Here is a 21,892-nt window from a genome sequence, read left to right as displayed (position 1 = left end):
TACGTGTACCTTGATGACTTATGCTCGTTCCCAATATTCACAAATTCCCGCCTCTAGTAAGCTAATCAACAACTAAATAGAATTTTAAGAAAGGCTGTTAGCGTGATTGAAAGTAAAAGGAAAACTATAATAGACTCACAGTTTTTTTTCTAGGCGTATTATCTTAACATATCATCCAGACATACCTACAGCATAATCAGGTTGTTGAACATTTTTTTTTTGTTTTATATGAAGCTGGAATTCTCGTTTAACTCTCTTCTTGTCTAACCTTGCTTTGATAATAATAATCAATAGTTTTAGCAACATCAGTCCAAAAGTCATTTATCTTCGAGTTTATAATAAACAGTTTTTCCTTAATCGAACGTTGATCATGTTGGTGAAAATTGGGCGTTAGTTTAGGCGTCTTGAGGCAATCTTACCCTGATGTATAAGCTTGGCTTGGCTTTCAACCCGTATGCACCGTTACACTGGCAAAACCAGCTGCGTTTGACAGCACCACGGAGGAAGGAAAGATAGCGGAGATACCACAAGGAAGGTAGGTCAGGCGCCTTCTGGTAGGTCAAGCGACGTATGTTAGGCGTGAACAGTTACTAGAACTAACGAGACGTTCGAGTTCCTTATCAAATCAAAATCAATCTGTCAAAGATTGATTGGTGATTTTATTTTGAAGACGGAGTCAGTAACGTTCCTGGTTCCTCGAGCACCCACATTTTGGGGCGTCTTTCTTAGGAGATTTTGCGTTATGACATCTCCGCTAGTAATTTTGTTCTCCATGTACAGCACAGATTGTAATGCTGTGAGTACTCGTCTTAAACCTAGTGCTTTGACGTTGTAGCGTAGGGTTAAAGCCTTTATTGGGTATGTTAATATTAATAAATATGATTTACATCACTTATGAATAGATGTGTTGCTTTTGACAGCACCTAAAAACTGTTGAACTTATTAACCAGACAAAAATAGAGCTGTCGCATAGCTATTAAAACTGCACACTGTACCCATTTTTTTATTTAATTTGCCTTGAATTTTACGTTTAATTAAGTATGAAGTAACTGTATTTCTTAGTCTCCGATTTTAATTCATGCGCACTAAAATAATTGTTTACCCTTCAGATTGACCAGAAATTATTCAGGCATAAAACCGAACGGTCTCTCATTGAAATCGATCCTTTAGAACTCTCAAAATACCCGAGTACCTACATTACATGAACACGTAAATAGACATACTGATATCCAACAGTGGAATTCTCGTCCTCTAAATAATGCTGTGAAGAAAATCACGCGTTGAAATGAAGCCACATTATTGCATTCTCCTAAGCGCGAGGAGCAATCCTGAATGCTTGCGTGCAACCAATTCTGCAGACGGCAATCCGTCGCGAAAGCGGGGAAAGAGATCGCTCCAGCATAATCTGGAACGTTCTAGAAATTTCTACATTCCATTACTGACTCCTTTAAAATTGTCTTCAAGGCTGTTGAGGTTATTCTCTCAAAGGTCAATGCTCTTGCTCATATTCCCACTTTTATAATGCGCAGTGTGATATTCCAATACAATCAATATTTTTTCATGTATTAATATTGTACGCCTATTTTTGTGATTCCGAATGTTAAGAGGTACGTACCATTTTTAGTTTTGTAGAACTACAACTCGATATGTGAATTTACATAATAGGTATTGGAATATGTTAGATCCTACTTCTCTTCTCGATTTTATAATTCAACGATTTCATTCAGAAGCATACAAGAGTATCCAGTTTTCCGCATTAAAATGTTTCGTGTAAACTTTCCAGTATTTTTTTCAAACGCATTATCTTTTTCCACGAACTAACTAATATGACTTGCATTAAATATAAAATTTTCAACGAGGTATTTGCGCTGAGCTATATGAAATGTCAAAACGTTTTCTCCAACCTTTTCCTCAAAGCAACTTAACAGAAATGAATGTTAGCGTATTGCGCAGTACATTTCAAAGTTTTTATAGCACTTTATTAAATGTTTTGCCCATTTGTTAACTTTTTCCCCAGATATGGTACATTGACCCCACGGGGGGAATAAAGCTTTATTTTATACGGAAAATGGTTTTTCTGTACTACTGTAACGATTGTTGGGAAAGATAAACTGTAGTACTTATTTTTTATGCAATTAAGTGTATCAAATAAAGTCCTATATGTCCAAGTATTTGGTTAGTAGATGCAGCTACAGAATAAATTAGAGAGCTATCTGTCCGTTGTTTTGCGATTGGAGATTGAAATTTGAAAAAGCTTCATATAAATTATGTAAAATATAATTACTTTTCATGTTTTCCATTATACACAATCAAAATGCCGAGTTATTCAACCCATTAACACAATAGTTACAAAATGAAGTTATTACATTACCAATTCTGTCCAGAACTTGGCATATGACAGACTCTAAAATATAAAGCTATATTTGGACCATTCACAAATATTGTTTTGTAATAATTTATCTAGTAATTAGCAGCATATTTGATCGTTCAACGAACAAACATGCCAAATAGAGTACGTTGTTTGAAACTATAACAGTATTTGTGTGAATTTGTTATTAGTTTGAACATGACGACATCACTTTACTGCAATTAGCTTTTGAACATCGTGATGAAACGCAAATTGTGTTTACATGTGTAAAGAACTTTAGAAATTGTAATTTGATTGATGATGAGGGTGAAAATAGTAAAGGTACGTTTTGAATGTTAGCTGTCGACTGCAGCAGCACGTGCAATCGACAGTCAAGGCACCTGGAGTTGCTGCGTGCAGTGCAGCCCGTTTAATTTGAATAGTCTTTCTCGATAAATGGGCTACGAAACACTGTTTTTTTAATCCTATCAAACAAACAAACAAACCTAATTACGACTTCAAGCTCCACGAATATTTTAAACGTACGTCAGACTGGTCAGACATACTAAAGATCTGACTAAATCCAGATGAAACCAGTTTAAATCCTTTAGCTAAGCATTAAAATAATTACTTTAATATCTGTCAGAACCTTTCAGGCTGATCAAAGTTTTGTGTCGCGGGACTCGGGCGAATACAAATTTACTTATTCAGGGGTTGAAAACCTCCAGGGAGATCCTGGGTCCATTTAAATACGATATGAGCATCAACGCGAGGATGCATGAAATTGAGCGAATCTGAATGATTTGTGAAAACATGTTTATTTTATAACAGTGCCGTAATGTTATTGACTCCACTTTTTGGTATGTAAGTGATTTTATATCGAAAATAGTTGTTTTACGCCTTGTATTGTTTTAATAGTTGTTTGTGGGAATTATTTTTGTGTCCGAGTAAAAAGTTGCATTTATGTCCCATATCAAGTATATATGATATGGGACATAATCAAGACACATAGTCAAGTCAATCAAGACTCTATAGTCTAGACTATGCTACCGAGTCTTGACTATGTGTAAACAAAATTTTATTTAAATCGGTTGACTAGTTTTGGTGTGAAAATACGACACAGAGAAAGACATAACTAAAGTAAACAATATCAATAGTATCAACAAATATTATTCAAACACAAACTACGAAAAATCAACTAGAATTAGAAATCTTATTTCAAAGAACAAAAACCGACAAGCTTGCTCTTTCGCAACTGCCTCAGATAGTTTACCAGTTCGTGAAAAAGTTTAAAGTTCTGAACTAAACTAAATCGTACGACAATACACTATGTTTCCACCAGATCTAAGAAAAATAACTCAGAGCTGCATTTGCCTTTAAAGATTGTGGAACAAATGATGCGAACGTTCTCGACTTCCAGACTTTCCCGGACTTACCCGACTTGTCGAGTTTCGAGCACCTTTTGAGTTACTTTTAAAAGAGAAAGACTTTCCACAATGGAAGTCTTTGATGTTGTTTTATGACTCGAACACTGTTTTATTTAAAAATTCAAACCTTTTAATTCTAACGCCGCACTTTAACTTGACATACGATTATTTCTTATCGTAGGTACCATTAATTTTTTTGTGAAAACTGTTATACATATACGAATGAAAATGCCGCTTTAATCGGGGCACGAAATTGATTGAAGATGAATGGTATGCACATTACAACGATCAGGGATTCTGACCGATTTCCATTCTGACCAACTGAAACGTTGACCGGATTCTCGATTTCCCTCAAAAAATCCAACATCATCATCATCATCAGCCTATCGCAGTCCACTGCTGGACATAGGCCTCTCCAAGTGCATGCCACTGAGATCGATTTTCGGCTTCTCGCATCCAGCTCCTGCCAGCCGTCTTGCGCAAGTCATCACTCCACCGTGCCTGAGGACGTCCTACACTACGTTTGCCGAGGCGTGGTCTCCAAAAAATCCAACCATTCGGGTCAACTGTCGCGGCCGACTGCTTCAGTCAGACAGTGCAGTGTGCGGTTACTCTAAGTGGTTAAACCTAGCTATAGCCGTACTTCGGGCTTTAGCCGTAACAAATATAAAAGGTTTTTGATAAAATTGTTTACGACAAGCTTCTCGGAACTGAAATGAGTTGCCCATCAACTGCCCATTGACCTTCACACTTAAAAATAAAATCGAAAATAAATTTTCATTTTTATTACAACTCACGAATCGTTTCATTAAAAAACCTTATCAAGGCCTTCTTCAGGCTTCTGAAACTTAAATGGACTTAAGGCCCGATAATTTTCTATTCACGAACTGCTAACATAAATCCATCTTATTTCTTTTTCTGCGGGTCATGAATCATTCTGCCCGGCCAGTCCATTGACTAGTGCGTTTGAGACAAGACAAATATCCTACTCGTGCCATTAATCCTTCTAATCTTGACAGAAAACCTCCGGAGAATTATATAGACGTTGGTGTGAAGGTATTTATCAAATCTCGGCCGGTTACACTGATTTGAGTTGTTATCTCAATGCTGTTTCCTGATGTTTTTTATGAAAAGAGTGTTAATACTTTATGTAAACAGCTTATTTATACAAATAAATTATTTTGATGTTTAAAATTGCGTTTCACTTAATGGGATTTTCAGCGATCATAAAAATGTATTAAGTCAATTTATTTTTTATTGCTGTATTAATTTATCGAAAGTATAAAAACTCATAAGCCGATAGGTGTTATAGTTGCATAATTTCTTCTGTAAATATTTATGTAACACCTGTGTATAAAAGGTAGAAAAATAAATTAAAATGTCATTCACTGCGCGATTTTTCAAATTGCCTCGCTATATTTTTTCGTCCATCGCCCTTTGCACGCAAATCGAATTCTGTCTCTTCATCTTTATGCATGGATTGGAAAAGTAGTAAACTTGCCGAGTATATTCGTTGTCTAATATATTTCACGTTTAGGTGGAGAAAGGGATCTAAAGGTTTTGTAGCCTTCAGGACGACCATACACTACCTCTCGTCTCATTTATTTGGCAGACAAAAGTTATTCCGTAATGTTGCTACCTCAAAACTTTTTGCCATTGGCTAGACCATGACTATGTTTTTCAAAATTAATATAAATAACAAATAGCTTGGCACCTAAAATAGTATGTAGAATACTGGTATTAAATTCAATTAGATATATTTTCTCTGTATGTAATGGTGATACAATTAATGTTGTATTCTGAATAGTTGGAACCTTTTGGGTTAACACAGACAAACAAAAATATGTTTCCTATTTATTATATTAGTATAGATAAGTTTCGGAAACAAACAAATAATGAACATATATCCAGAGAAAAACTACAGAAGTACCAACAAAACATGAAAAATACATCCTCATCTTGTTATTAGAGGCATTTATGTGCCTCCCCTATTATGTAGATGTGCTTCTTATGCATGCACATTGGTAATGAGCCCCCACTATTGCAAATAGAAGCCATGGGAGCAATTCCACTTGGACAAATAAAACCTATTCTTTTACTGAATGCCTTTTTATTCGTGAAACTCGCGTCTATTTTAGACGAAGTTAGGAATTAGCTGCGGTAGTTATCTTGTACTTAATAAAACGCTATAGTATGCAAATTACTATTTTACTTCTAAGTTACAGAGTTATTTACAATTTAATAACAAATATTTATAAAAGAGGTATTAACACAGAACTGCGTCTGAAAATCGTTAGTGCTTTTCGAAAAAATACAAGACATGACTGATTCCAATATAATAAACTAGAACAAGAAAAATGTTCTTTAAGCAACTCTTTTATTAAAATATTTGTATTAATTACCTTATTAACACACATTACATAGTCAAGACATCATACAATGAACCTTTAAACAGAAAATAACTTACGAATGACCGTAAACTTCGGTCACCGTTACAGCCTTTTTATCGTCCCACTGCTGGGCACAGGCCTCCTCTCACATGGAGAAGGATTGAGCGTTAAAGTAAACTTCATTGCAAAAAAATCGGGACCCTCTTCCCTTCCCCCTCTTCAAATCACTAGCTGACCCAAAACTTACGTACCCTACACCTTCCGTTACGCGTGGAGTAATTAATTTACGTCACAGGTACCCTGGTGCTACAGTGTTTACACTTCCTGTCATCAAGCTAGACAGTGTACCACGTAATTTCATTAGACACTAGATTAAGGTACACGTCACACTAACAGGGCTAAAGCGATAATTTATTAGAATTTTACTTGAAAAAACAAATACGTCAAAGGACGCATGCTATTTTTTTTTGCATTGTTTTTCGAAATGAATGCAATAGAAATCGAAATAATCTTCTCTTTTTCTTGTTTTCTGTGTTAAAATTATTGTTTTTCAAAACGACTTTTAGCAGATTCGTAATTAAATAGTTTCTTTGAACAAGCAAAATATTTCTGTCAATAAATAATGATTTTCGACGAAATTTTAACTACACAAAACAAGAAAGAGAAAAATAAGCGCCAACATGGCTCTTAATTAAGGATCGAAATATAACGTAGGAAGGGCCAACGTCAAATTTCTTACCATCGGTTTTGCAATTTTATCTAAACTTTTTTTATTCGTTTTGCCACTGCCGTCTTTTCGCTTTCAGTGGTATTACAGCTTGTAATAATCTGGTACATCTATGTATCTAAATGGTGTTTATGTTTTGTAACCAATCAATTAAATTTAAATAAGCGTAACCTCTGACTCAAATTTTATAAGTTTCTGCACGATAATTCCCCACAAAAATACTGTAGAATTCAAACAACAACTTTCCAAAGCGTTATGAAGCTAGTAGGTAGACCGTTAGCCCACCACAAGAGGTTACGTGATGATGTTTGCACTCAATGTCATCAGCCGATCGAGTGGTCAGCAATTCAATCAGAAGATCCATTTAACGGTTACCTGTCACTCAAAAATAAGCTTTAGTGACTAAAGTATTAGGTTCCTTTTAGAATCAACGATAGTAATAAATAGGATCTGCTAAAAATGTTGAGTCTGTGTAGACTTTAAAGTTAGGCAACGCTGTAACGCACACGTCCTGCTAAAAGTCGGTCAGATATCCTAGTCAGAACGACCTACAAAAAAAGTCTGACGTTCTAGGTATAAGGTTTAGTGCAGTCATTGAAGCATTATTGTTACGATTTTTTTTACTGTGAACCGATTTGCATGAAATTTTGGAATTAGGTTCATCTTACCCTTAAATTCAAAAGTGAATATGATTTGAACTCCGCCACCCCCCCTGGAGGTGGTTGCCACCCCTTTTTTGGGATGAATATTTTTTTTGCAAAATAACCTCAGATATCGATAGAGGACTTAATTTTAAGCAAAAGTTGTCTTTAAAGTTTAAAAAAAAAACCAATACTTTTCAAGTTATTGGCAATTGAAAATTCGCAATTTTTTCACGTTTTTCATCGGTTTTTTGCAAATATCTCCAAAAATATAGGTTTTATCGAAAATTTATACAGAACAAAATTGTAGCAGATAAAGCAACGAACAATTTGTTTTTTTATAAAAGGTCCTAAGTGCAATATTAAGCTAGATATTAAAGATCAAAGCCGTTTTTTATTTTGTCTGAAATTTAATCGTTGTGGTCAATGCCATGTAGCGGCGAGTAGATGCATTTTATACATTCTAATACAAATGGGTTTTGTAGTGCTTGAAATAAGCTTTAAGATGAGCACTATTAAAAGTCTTTTGCACGTAAAATAAGTGAGCTGTATTGCAAATAAGGGGAGCATCTTATATTTTTTCTTTTAAATCTATGGGTTTCATAAGTGCCATTTCCACCAAAATTAAAATTAATCGTATTCCGCCTAGGATTAACTTTATTATGAAGAGTTTGATAGATAGTATCAGTTTGGCTGCTTCAGGACAGATATTTTTCAAAAAAATCACGATTAACGAAAAGAACAAAATTTCAAATTAAAGAAAAACCCACTTGTTTTTCATAATATCTCAAAAATTACGACAGATACGTATAAAAGTGTACTGATAAAAAAATTAGGTATTTTTCTGACAAACAATTTGGTTTGTTTGCTTTTTCTGTCGAACAAAAATTGACTGAGATATGATTGTTTAAAGAGCGCGTGGCAGCGCAATCACAGCCTCTCTTAAGCCCTTTAACCCTTCACCGTTTTAGAAAAAAGTTCTTTACTATATATTGCAATGATGGATGTTGTAGCTCTCTTAATTACTTTTACAGTGGTTTTTTATAAATTGTGATAGCATGAAAATTGAAGAAGTTACGGTCCAAAAACTTGTCATATTTTTTTATACTTAGTAACTGAAAACTTCGGAGTGTCAATATTTGGAGCAATGTGAAAGTAGGCAATATAATAAAGAGTCACAACTATTGTAATATGTATATATGTCACCGGAAAATAATAAAACTCGTAAATTGATCAACTTACTAAAATAATAGATGGCATAAACTACGTCGATTAAATTTCAGACAAAATAAAAAACGGCTTTGATCTTTAGTATCTAGCTTAATATTGCACTTAGGACCTTTTATAAAAAAACAAATTGTTCGTCGTTTTACCTGCTACAATTTTGTTCTGTATAAATTTTCGATAAAACCTATATTTTTGGAGATATTTGCAAAAAACCGATGAAAAACGTGAAAAAATTGCGAATTTTCAATTGCCAATAACTTGAAAAGTATTGGATTTTTTTTAAAACTTTAAAGACAACTTTTGCTTAAAATTAGGTCTTCTATCGATATCCGAGGTTATTTTGCAAAAAAAATATTCACCCCAAAGAAGGGGTGTAAACCACCCCCAGGGGGGGGTGGCGGAGTTCAAATCATATTCACTTTTGAAGTTAAGGGTAAGATGAACCTAATTCCAAAATTTCATGCAAATCGGTTCACAGTAAAAAAATTCGGAGGTTGGACCGTATTTTCGCTTCAATGACTGCACTAATTAGGTAAACGCTTATTTAAGTCTTCAACAAATAGGTATAACATAAGGAAGTGTATGTAGTACTTATGTATATGTTATGGACCATGTGATTAATTCGGGCATTATTTATAATGCCCGAGCATTATGAATAATGTCTAGCTTTATCGGGCCACATGATTAATAACTATCTTAACTTCATTATTTATCACTTGGCACGGGCATTATTATATTGCTACATGATAGTTGGGCAATTTGATAATAAAGCTATATTTTATGCGGTGCGAGGGTGGCAGTTGTTCTAATAAATAAATCCTGTTACTTGCTACATATTTTATGATTATTGTTTTAAATTATATGTTCTATTTTAATGGGAAATTATAAGTCTAGCCAGAAAATTATTAATTGGACAGTTGTCATCTAATTTACTAACTCGGCCTCGTTTTTCTTGATCTCATTTTTCTTGGCTCGTTTTTTTTATGGTAGAATTTAATTTGGATTCAAAACATTGTATTAAAAACTGAACTTAGTGACGAAAACGAATCGCTGCAAAACCGACTCCACGTAGTCTTGTCTGCCCTACCCCTAGAGTGCAATTCAAAACCGCGTAGGCACGGAGGGGCGGCCTGCGAGCTGAGGCGCAGGTAGTTGAAGCGCTCGCCGCCGCGGCTGAGGCTGGCCGGCTGAAGCCGGCCAGCAAGCCGAAGCTGCGGCGGTGAGCGTGAAAACCATCTGCGACGATAAGCTCGCATGGGACCGCCGGAGCCCTGCAGCGCCGGAGCCGTGACAGAAGCCATGCTTGCTGCATGTTGCTTGCTTACTTCTATGCTCTGTCAATTGATATGGGATGTGTGAATATGTTTGTATTACTTTGCCCAAAAGGTCACGGGCAATATGTATAGTGCCCGGTCAATTTGATTGTTTGAATAATTATTATCAAATTGCACTCTCATATTGGGCATTATTCATAATGACCGGGCATTATGTATACTGCCCAATTTATCACTTGGTCCATAACATATATAAGATGCCGCGTAAACAATAGTTCCTGTCATCAAATGTAACCGAACTAATTTAACTACAGGTGGGATTAATCGCTACAGGCACAACCACTAATGACCTTAGTTGGTATGCTATACCTTCCATTGCACCGTATGGATTAAGCTTGTAATCGGTTAAAAATTCAATAAGAAACTGAATCAAGTTTCCCCTCCATTTTTTGTTGCCATAAACTTGTATGCATTCTTTTTGTGTAGTAATAAAGATCGATCGTTTTATAATCGCATCTTCAAAATAGATTTCAACATAAACTCACCTAATTTTGTAAAGTTTTATGTTATATTTCATTGGTGTGTTGTTTATTTTCACATCGTATGTTATTTTTCTACAAAATACACGTGTTACAACTAAAATGATTAGGTACATTGACCTATACAGCTTGTTTACAAGTACCTTCATCATCTTTAATATCCCATAACATGTTCCAGAAATGAATAGAATAGCCAGAACATCTTTATGATGTACCAAACTCACGGGGATTGCGTAAGACTTTGTTTTATGAAACCGAGTTCTCGAAAGGACGATGGGCGTTTTGGTACCCCGTCCAACAGTGTTGATTTTAGTACCATTGCGTAGGTCTTGGCGAGGCAAAAAATGTTTACTATGACGACTAGTCCCAAATCCTTGTCCGTTTCGCGTAACATCGACTAATAGAATGTGTAATGTTCATAAGTCGTCAACGTGTATGTAGTTCTTAAATCGAACTGTATTGAATAAAAACTGGAAAATTAACAAAATAAACAGGAATTTGGCCTTCTTAAAATGTTTGCCTGCCAACTGCTTTAAAAAAAGACTGTGCAAACCTTTTCAGTTCACGCAGAACTAGCTTATGTATTTGATGAAAGTCTTTCAGTATTAACAATCAATTAAGGTTGAAAACTCAAGAGACGATGTTTACATAGTACATATTACGACTTAATCTTGCTCCTCAAGAGGTGCTGAGATAATGATGAATTTCTTCCTAAAAATAGATGAATAGAAATGTTTTGAACTTTTGTCAAATCAGATGATGATTGTGTTTCCGTAGTATGACTCCATAGACTATTACAACCTTTAGATTATAATAGAGTGTATCTCAAACAATGTAAAATGTCTATTAACTGAGTTTAAAATTATTACACTGACGACATAAGCCTTTTAATGCATTTGCATATATGGATGACATACTTGTTTCTATGTTGATTCAATTTTTATCATTACTCGGATCGGACAGCTAATTGAGGCAAGCCCCATAGTTTTTATTATTCTTCACGTAAATACCTTTCTAATGATATATCATGCGTTACTGTTGGAGCGGGTACCAAATCCCATACAAAGTGCCCATTGTCCACGACGCCGTACCCTTGACCGAAATTACTCGATACAAAAAAGCTTTATGTCCAGTTTGACGCAAACCACCTGTTTGTTAAACACAAATATGATTTTGCCGCGCAACGATAGCCAGCCATTGTATTTTAGGTCCCGCATTGTTTAACTAATCTAGTTTGATTAACGCTTCTGTTTGTTGTTTCAGGCAGTCCGCCGATGTAAACACAAAGTCGAAATGAGATGAGTATGCGTGTGGCGTGGGCCAGGTGGTACTGGATCGTTATATTCACGACGTGCGCCGCGAGGACCGCCAGCGACTGGCTCGACTGCGCCCACATCGCCACCTGCAAGTGCAAATGGTCCTCCGGCAAGAAGACAGCGACGTGTGCCTCCAGTGACCTACGCCGCCCGCCAGCTCTCTCATCCGACATACAAGTCCTCGACCTACACGACAATCCACTCAGAAACTTACCGCAGGAAGTTTTCGCCAGCATCGGCCTCCTTAATTTACAACGACTTAATCTCCGAGCGACCAGCCTGAGATCGATACATCCTGATGCGTTCTTAGAATTAAGGATATTAATAGAAGTCGATTTAGGAGACAACGATCTGTCCCATCTCCCAAGGGATATATTCAGGGGCAACGAAAGATTACGACTAGTTGTACTAAGCAACAATCCTTTGACGACGCTCATAGCGGATCAGTTCCCACCTCTACCGCATTTGCGAATGCTTTTGTTAGACGGATGCAGATTAAGATCGATACACACGAATGCTTTGAGGAATTTGAAGTCTTTAGAGACCATAGATTTGCGTAGAAACCAGCTTACATTCCTTCGTTTGATAACATTTTCTTTACCTGCATTGAAAACGGTATCTTTATCCGGTAATCCGTGGAGATGTGATTGTAGGCTAAGAGAATTTAAGGACTGGTTTCTAGAGAGCAAATTAGGTACAGAAGATTTACTTTGCGTTGAACCATCAACACAAGCTGGGAACAAGTGGCGACACGTCCCAAGTGAGAGTATGTCGTGTCCGCCCGAAATAAAATCAAGTACGTTAGTGGTCAGAGCTGAAATTGGATTACCTACGTCATTCGGGTGCTGGGTCCATGGAGTACCAAAACCCAAAGTGACGTGGCTTTTTGATGGTGTTGATGTACATAATAGTTCAGTAGATTGCGACATGGAAGAGACGGAGACGAGTATCGATGACGACTCTGAAGAGAGAGTACCGGGTAGTGTAAGATGGGTCAATGTCACTCTTTTAAATGTGACTGCAAGTGCAGCTGGGGAATGGACATGCGTAGCTAAAAGTATAGCGGGTGAAGCACGGGCTATTGTAAGTCTTGTTCTACCAAGGTCTCAAACAGCAACTGCTCGAACCGCACCTGGGATTCCACATTTGCTGGGTGTTGTTTTTGGAGCGCTGGGCATACTAGCAACTCTTGGTTTTATCGGCGCCGTAGCCTGCTGGCATCTAAGGAGACGAACAGTTCCACCAAGCAGAAGTTTCACTGACCAAGAAAAACGACTCATAGATGCATCAGTTGTCGTCAGTTGTGATCGATCTATCGGTGATATGGCATCACCCTGCGATTTCGAAATGACAGAACGAATGTCAGAAGAGCCTCCTAGAGGTTGTGGCTTCGATCCTGTTCATATAACTATTGAAGGTACACCAGGTGCGTTTCCTCCACCACCAGCAGAATTTGCGGTGCCAGTTCCATATGGAAACATATTCATATCTGTCCAAGTAGCCGGCCGAGGTGAGCCTGCGAAATATCCTGACCTTTTGAGTGGTGGTGCAACATTGCCCCGGAGGAATAGGACGTGTTGCGCTGCTCCGGCATACGACAACATGGGTCCTAGAGTGACAGCCACAGGGAGCTCGACCTGGTCATTGCCTGGTGCTAGCACTGAGAACGTTGAAGTGTCAGAGACACCAGTATTGACCCTGCCACCACCACCCCCTGAGTTCGTCTCACTTTAGCCCAGGCCTCTGGTACTGGACGCCTCAGCGCTGAGGTGACCTGGTACCATCAAACCCGCAGTCAATTAGACTATTCCCCAATTTTATTGTACTTTATGATAATTTTGAAGTGATTATTAATTTAAATGTAAATAGTTATTACGCTAAGACATGGACGATGTGTGACATCTGTGAGGTAAATACGTAAGATTGTTATCAATATTAATATTGTAATATTGCATTTAAAGTGAACTTGTTGATACGTTGGGTAATGACATGAGAGCGATTAGTCTACCTGATTTGTTCCCTAGATATTCTTTTTATGTATTTCGAGTAAGCGTCTTCCTATACGTTGGAATATATGGACAGATTCTATAAGCCATATTTGGCTGAAAGTTATCATTTTTTGGAAATTGATTATTTCTTCGTTACTTGCGTGCTATATTAATTTTATAATAGAGAACAACACAACATTTGCGAATGCACTTTTCTAAATGTTTACCAGTTACCACTACAAGTTGCAATTTAATCTTTAAATTATTTTTCTACCATTTTCAGTCCCAGTGCAATAAAATATCTTTGTCAGAAACTCTGTTAATTTTGCAGTAGTATTCAAACATTTGCGAGTTAAAATGAAATAGAAGCAGACATCCAGTTGAAAGTCGCGTTACTGTCCATTTATTCCAGCAAAACTTTTGTACATAAAGTATTGTTTATTATACAAACTTCCCAAACATAAGACTGACCCTTTTCTCTTGTTTTTCACCTCTTTATAACTTTAACGTTAATGCTGTGTACCACCTAGTCGGCCGAATAGCTTCTAAATATTTTTTTCTTTGAAAGCAAAAATATCTAATGTAAAGGAAAATAAACCGATCAAGTGAAATGATGTCGTTTTATTAGTGTTGCCTTTATCGGATAGGTCCTTTTACGAGCTATTATTTTTGTACGTAAGTATATACCTATATGTCTTTGTTGGGGATAATATTTAGGAGTTATTTTATGAAACCCTCTACTCTCGGGACTGGAGACACGGATTCTTTATAATCTGTCAACGAGGAAAATGTGTTGGCAGGTTTCTACTTGTGTATTATCCTATTGCGGTAATTGGTCAACTCATACTCAGGTACGATAGCGATGATCAACTGACAAAAATCAACAAAGCAGAGAAAAATAATATTCACGGATAAACTCAATCCCTCTTATTATAAAACGCGGTATCAAATAAGTATCGGCTTTTGTACTACCTTTAATCCAGCTGTAAGTACGACCTTGAAAAAACGTTATTACAAAACGCAGTTTATCGCAAGTCCTATTACTATCTGTAGTACAAAAGATAAACCATCGAGCCCCCTAGTTTAACTGCAGTACTTAGTCGACAAACGTCAAATTCCGACATTATTTACTTTTGAGGTTATTTGTTTTGTGATGAAAAAAACGAAAGTGGATATAAATATGTGTGATTTGGAATACTTGGATGTGTTAGAATACTATTGAGAGTGTCCGGGGACCCAACAGTGTGCGTCATCGACAAAATATCTTCAAATTATCTGACGACAATTTTCGATATAAATATCGATTTACGTTTTTCGAAATAATAGTCAATTGAATGCATGATGATAATCCAGGATGATCCTCTGATGCTCAACTGGGCTCGCCATAAAGTAAGTAGCCTTTACAGTGCAAGTAGGTTGCCAAAACATCCTAATTAATTGTATAAGAGTCAAAGTTTTTATTATGGATGTTTGTTTATGTTCCACGCATAAACTACCACATAGATTTTGATGAAACTCCGAAAATATATCAGATTATCATACAGTCTACTGTTTATTTACAGATTCAAGACTATTTTGGCGTTTTGCACGCCGTATCTCTGCCAGTAATATGCAATGTTTGTAAAAGACTGGAAGCTTGCTAAAATGTACAAAAATGCCTAGATGAGAAAGGGAACAAGATTGTGTGATGAAGAACAGTGTCCAACATGTATCAGTGCATTTGACTGTATAAATAGACATCGGAATAAAATATAATTTTCTACTTTTATGTTGTTTTATTTTCTTTTGGTAATTTAATGCACACGATATTCTGTGTGTAAGTTATTGTGTACTTAATTTTGAAGAGGTTCTAATTAAATGCACAGCGTCTTATTTAATCATTTAAATCGGGATGAAAATAATCCAAATTATTTCTAACCTAAAAACAAAACATAACTCGGATACGCGCGCTGACGTTCCGTTATACGCGCAAACTCGATAGTTGTTTAAAAGAGAATAATTGGATCATGTATATCGTTAAAAGATACTAGAAATATAAAATTACCTTTAAGTAATAAAAAGTAATATTTTCAACTGCAGAGATATTTTTTTTATTATCATAGTTATTTATTTTTCATCAAAATAGACTTAACAAAATAATGTAAAAAGGAACGGCGCATAGAATTCGGAACGATTGAACGAATGATTTAAATATTTGTTGCTTATAATCTGTGGATATTATTTTAACCACAGACAAATCGAAGTACTAAACAGTCTTCTCTTAGTCTACGTTTTGTAATAAGGATGTAAAGACTATCGTAAGTACCGTAACAAACCAAGACGTCTTCAGTCGGGTTTAAACCACTACTTGCGGCAGTTTTTATAATAAGAGGGAATGTCTCGTCAATTTCAATCTATGTTCAACACTACTTACCAACCAACTCTAATTAGTCAAATTGGCGATTTGACGACTGTTTATATTTTGTTACCTACAAAGATACATCCTAAAAAATAGCTTGACTATCTTTGTAAATCCGCTATTTAATAAATATAATGAAAACAAGCTTACTTAGCACGGTATTGTGTCTGAACACGACTCTGTATTTTGAGGAATAGGTAAACTAAGAATAAAATTATCTTTTGTCGTATAAGTACCTAATCGGGGGACTGAAAAGAGTTTAGGGAAAAGATAGATACTTAATTTTATTGTTACTCAATTTCAGAAAAGGTTGGGCTTATTGTATCTACTGTGAACAACACTATTACAGCTTGTGCGTGTAGGAGATTATATGTGAATAGTCTGTTATTTTTATTTTTAAGTTTGGCAGTTTTGCTTTTTTGTAACGAGGTATTAAATTAAATCCCGAATCCAATGGGCTCCAGACCAGATCTCAAAGGAGATTAGTGAGGATATAGGTACAAAGAGTATAGAAATACACACTTGACTCGTTAGCAACTTGACACCGGACCGACTTCTTAATCTTCTCTCCGAGGTAAGGAACTTTATCCACTAACTTCCAGACTCCAGGTGACCCACAAACCACGCAGGCCCACGAAGTGATTTCAGTCCAATACGGTTACCGAACCGGAGACCACTAGATCAACGGGAAACAACAAAAAAATTTATAAATTCATAACAGGCTCGCTGGTTTCATCCTGAGAGAACTACTTTCAGCACCTGGGTAAAAAAAAAAAACATCTTTCATCAATAATAGCTTTTGCCGCATTAACTTGAATAAATTACAAACTCACTTTCTCATTTATGATGTTAGTAAAGCTTAAGGGAAATGACAATAGATGTTGAATGCACTCCTAGTACCTACATTAACGAATGAAACTTGGTAAGTAATAAGTTGTAATTCTGGGTGCATAGTTGAGCCCGAAACTCGGCCACATAAAGAGAGGGTTAATTCTCGTTAGCGTAATACGAGCGCACTATTACACTGCTACATGATTTATGCTCCCCTGGTACTCGCAAACTATGTTAGTGGTACTTAGCAGTAATGTGGTGAGTAGAAATGTTTGCAACTAATACCACCAGCCTTGTGATGTCATCAACATGAAAAACACAGGATAGTTCCATATTATATTTTTCTCTCAATTATCTTTTTTAGGGTTCCGCACTCAAAGAAGACTGAATTTTATCTAGTTGAACAATACCTTGAACAATTTTAGGTTAAGTAAAGCGATATTTTATACATACCGCCAGCTATTTAAGTTATTTTCATATTGTCATACTGAATTGGCATTTGTGTGTAAAAAGTGTGTGTGAAAATAATCGGTTCTAGACTCAGAAACACGACACTATAATTAGTCAAGATCTTAAAACTCTAATTATCCTTTGAGTTCCATTGAATATGAGGCGACATGCCAGCCAACATGTACTAGGGTCGCAGAAATCCATGGAGCGAAATATTAAGGGGAAGAATGCTCCCAACATTCCCTCCGGGACCAAATGTTAGCGACACGATACTCAAGGCCGTAAGAAACAATGTTATAAAAATAATATATGGCAAATGGCATTTTGTTTTTGTTTACATGGTTGGGGAGAAACGCTATAGCTATTATTACATTTTTTATACGTAGCTTTGTATACTTACTTCCATTCTATTAGGTATACTTATCAGTCTTAGAATTAGGCTATTTACAAAAGAAATAAGATTTTATTAATATCTGACGTTTACGCTTAACAACTATGACTGATGAAACTCCTATGACATTGGAGAAAATTATATAATTATGTTTTGTATACAGGATTATTTAATTAGATCCCTTGTTTGCTATGATTGTTTGTAAAATTCTGAGAGATAAAACGTCACTGTCACAAAACCAGAACCAAGCGTTTTGTCCTAAATCGACCAGAAAAATCAATGTAATATGCCAAAACATAAACAAAACGATAACAAATATATCAAAGAAACACTTTCGGCCAACTCGTAAATTGTTTAATCGTTCGTTTCCTAAACAAACATTCATTACTTGGTGTAAACGCCAAAACAATTCGTTTTCTGTATTATCTGTTTGACCCATTTTAGATTCAGAGTAATCAATTAGGGTGATAAATTATTTTTGGCGCATTGTTATCTTTTAATAAAATTAATAACCGAATTTTGAAACACCTGGTAAAAAAATGTTAAAGGTTTGTCGATAACTTAAATTCGGAACGAAATACAGAGACATATTAGGCAGGCAGCGAGTATCGAGAATGAAAAACTATCGTATCAATTGTAAATACTATAAAGTGATTCAAGTAATGTCCAAGAATAAAATTCTAGTAGGTATAGGTATGGGTACCTAACTAAATATCTTTTTAATATTTAGGTCAAACACCACCATTCAAAAGGTACTCAGCTCATGTTTATTTGCGTCCCTTTTTGGAAACGGGCGTTTGATTTCAGCAATAGCTATTTAAGCTTCCGAAATCACCACCGTTTCGAAGTAACATTCAAAGTCTTAAGCCCGAGCCATTCGCCTCCATTACCAGTGGTGGTGAAAAAAATTATCCCATTCCCGTTCTAAATGAGATCGTAAGCTGAACTTCTATATAATTGAAATCATTACTGGAAAGCGGCCGTTGATTCCTCTAAATGACCGGATTTATGATAGCTGAAACCACACTCCTTTTCCTAAAAGCGTGTAACGGCTCTATAAGGTTAAATGCATGTGTGAAATGCTGTGATTTTCACATATTTGCTACGTACTGAATATCAGTATTTACCTGCATCGCCTAAATAAGAATTTACATACCTATTTTGAAATTAAGTTTATTGTGGTCATTATGAAAAGATGAAACTTGTCAGTTGGGTGAAAATAGGCTATTTGCAGATATTTAATTATTACATACTTAGTACTCAAGAGCATTAGTTTATTATTTACGACTAAAAATTAGCATGACAAGCCATATTAGAATTTGATTTGACAAATACAAGCGAATTTGCATTCAACATTAATTTCAAGATTTGCTCATCCAACATTTAATGGAACATTTTACAACTCCATTACACATATAAATTCTCAATGTAATTTTATCATTTACCTTGTGAAATATTAGTTATTTTTATATGAGTTTTGTTTTTTCTTGATATAGGGTGAGATGCAGGTTTTAATTCCCTAAAAACGGCTTATTGTCAGAGCTTAGCTCAAATTAACCTGACAGCCTCTGACGTGATTAACACACAGTCTAGTTACACATTCAAGAAAAACCCCAAAAATTCGCTTCTTCTTCTGAGATAAAAGCGAGTGACATTAACTGTGAAGAAATACCAGTAAACAAGATCCAATTTTCAGTCTCAGTCCAACAAAACCATGATCACAAGAAAATCGCCATTTGCTTTACAAACCGAAGAAATAAATCTGAAGCAAGTTGAATCTAACTTTAAATTTGTTTTTGGTCTAAATCTGGATTTAAGATAGGATCTAAGTTTGTATACTTGGTCCTGAATGGTAATGTGATTCTAGATTTAACAGCGAGTATGGTCGGAGTTTATTACGTTTGAACTTTAAACTGGTTTAAGTCTGTCTGTGTAAACATTAGTCTGTGAATCTCAGAGGACTAAAGAGTTAGCTTGTCCACCTCAAAGGTGTGCTTACTAATAATTAATGGGAATGTACATAAGTCTGTTTCGTTTGCATGTATCTATATTATATGAATATTTAACTCAATAGCATAAAAATCCGATGAATGGACACAAAGTACTACATTACGTTTTTATTTAATAATGATATTCGAAATATTTTTATCAATTAAAAGCTTATTTTTATTTATCCTAGATTTTCACAGTTTCATCGAATCACATTCAATGATGGTCATAAATGTACATAATATTTATATTTATTTATTTGTTATTTACGTTCGAATATTGAATCTGTAGTTATGAACAAATATTTTAAAAGCTTCCATCACAGTTGAGAGGTTTTGATAATGACAGAATTTTTTTCATTTAAAAAATATCAACATCAATGGTATGAAACAAAGGGTAGCGAAATAAAAATCCATGTTAGCTATAAAAGTGTAGTATCAGCGCTAATGTTGCGGTGGTCGAGCGCTGTACTGCGAGCTTTTGGTACATAAAAGCTATGCTTTTGAGAGTTATTATCAAAAAATTCAGCCTAGCCGCATATTTTGACTAAAAAAAGTCGTGGTTACCTAGTGGGTAAAGAACCAACCTCTCAAGTATGAGGGCGCGGATTCGATTCCAGGTCAGGCAAGTACTAATGCAACTTTTCTAAGTTTGTATGTACTTTCTAAGTATATCTTAGACACCAATGACTGTGTTTCATCATGCTTAAAATACCTATTTTTCGTTTATTTCCAAACCAGCTACCCTCTCACTAGTAGTGTAACAAACACAACTTTCATTTAAATATACATATATATTTATATATGTATGTATATTAATGACAGGTGTATAGTTTTGATTATATAGGGAATGACTCAATATTAAAATCGTCGATTTCTATAACAATATGAGAAGGAGCTTTTATTTTCCAATACCATTTATCATAATCATAATGAAAATGTTTAGTTTATTTTCACTCAAATATGTCAATTTAGTATTAATCGCTAAATATTATAACTTACCTAATAGGCAATATAAATCAAGATAGTCGTCACTTAGCCAGAAGCTGTCCTGCTGACATAATTATCTGATGGGTTAATTATTATAAGCCTTCAGATTAAATTATATTGCCGCTGTTATTACTACAACGGTGACAGTTATAATTTAATTTTAGTGACGTTTTTACTCTCGTTTAGGTAAAGTAAGCTTGTTGAAACTTTGAAGATTTGACAATGTAGCCTTAAGAACTTAATCGACAAAATAAACTTAGTTCGTTTGGTAACTTCATCTTATTGAATCACAAACAGACTGCTTTTTATTTAAGTTGTAATTTTTACCTGACTGCGATAAAAAATATAATAAGTAAATATAATCTGTAAAGTAATTTTCTGTTTATCTACGTAATATGCGTCTGGATCAAAAGCTCAAAGTAGTGTTAAAAACATATATACATCATATACACAGTACATATATCTATATATAAATACCTGTAAACAAATTTTATACATCTTACAGCTATGAGCTGAACAGGAACTATATCAAAGAGAAGAAACAAAATTTTGCAACTTAACTACGTCTTGCTATTAGAATTACACAGGCGCTGTAATTGGTGAAAAGCTACCAAGTTATATAAATTAAGATTCTTTTCAACAAAATAAAAGTATTTATTATATATGAAATATAGAAAGAAATATATCGTGTCAAACACACTCGCACTTGACATCAAATATTTTTGCCGACCTAAACAAAATTAGTATTCTGCCCTTACTAACACACCCATGTCTTGGGATCGTGTTATATTTCGGTCTAGAATAATATTTTAGTCTAGATCTATCATTTTATCTAGGTATTTTATCATAAGGGTAGCCTTTGTGGTAGTTCAAGTAAATTATTTTTGCGGTCTTTTAGTGACGCGATTGACTTATGTACTGTTACTTATCATATCATTAGTATTGTATTTAGTAGATAGTGATATGAA

General features: G+C 35.3%; 1 protein-coding gene and 1 long non-coding RNA gene across 2 annotated transcripts in view; both read left to right on the top strand.

Moving 5' to 3' along the window:
- The window catches only part of LOC110381537 (leucine-rich repeat-containing protein 24), a 70,210-nt gene extending 55,723 nt beyond the window's left edge, over nucleotides 1-14,487 (top strand). Inside the window, exon 3 of the mRNA XM_049841669.2 lies at nucleotides 11,836-14,487. Coding sequence (XP_049697626.2) covers nucleotides 11,871-13,622 — 1,752 coding nt within the window. The 5' untranslated portion in view covers nucleotides 11,836-11,870 and the 3' untranslated portion in view covers nucleotides 13,623-14,487. The remainder of the gene's footprint in view (nucleotides 1-11,835) is intronic.
- A 306-nt stretch (nucleotides 14,488-14,793) lies between these two features.
- Nucleotides 14,794-15,642, top strand: LOC135118225 (uncharacterized). The gene is made up of 2 exons (XR_010277440.1): nucleotides 14,794-15,265; nucleotides 15,439-15,642. It is a non-coding gene; the product is annotated as an uncharacterized LOC135118225 (long non-coding RNA).
- Nucleotides 15,643-21,892: the final 6,250 nt, after the last annotated feature.

The sequence above is a fragment of the Helicoverpa armigera genome, chromosome 19, assembly GCF_030705265.1.
Source record: "Helicoverpa armigera isolate CAAS_96S chromosome 19, ASM3070526v1, whole genome shotgun sequence".
In the NCBI taxonomy this organism is placed as follows: domain Eukaryota; kingdom Metazoa; phylum Arthropoda; class Insecta; order Lepidoptera; family Noctuidae; genus Helicoverpa; species Helicoverpa armigera.
The sequence above is the reverse complement of the archived record's forward strand: the minus strand, read 5'-3'. Positions and strand labels throughout refer to the sequence as shown.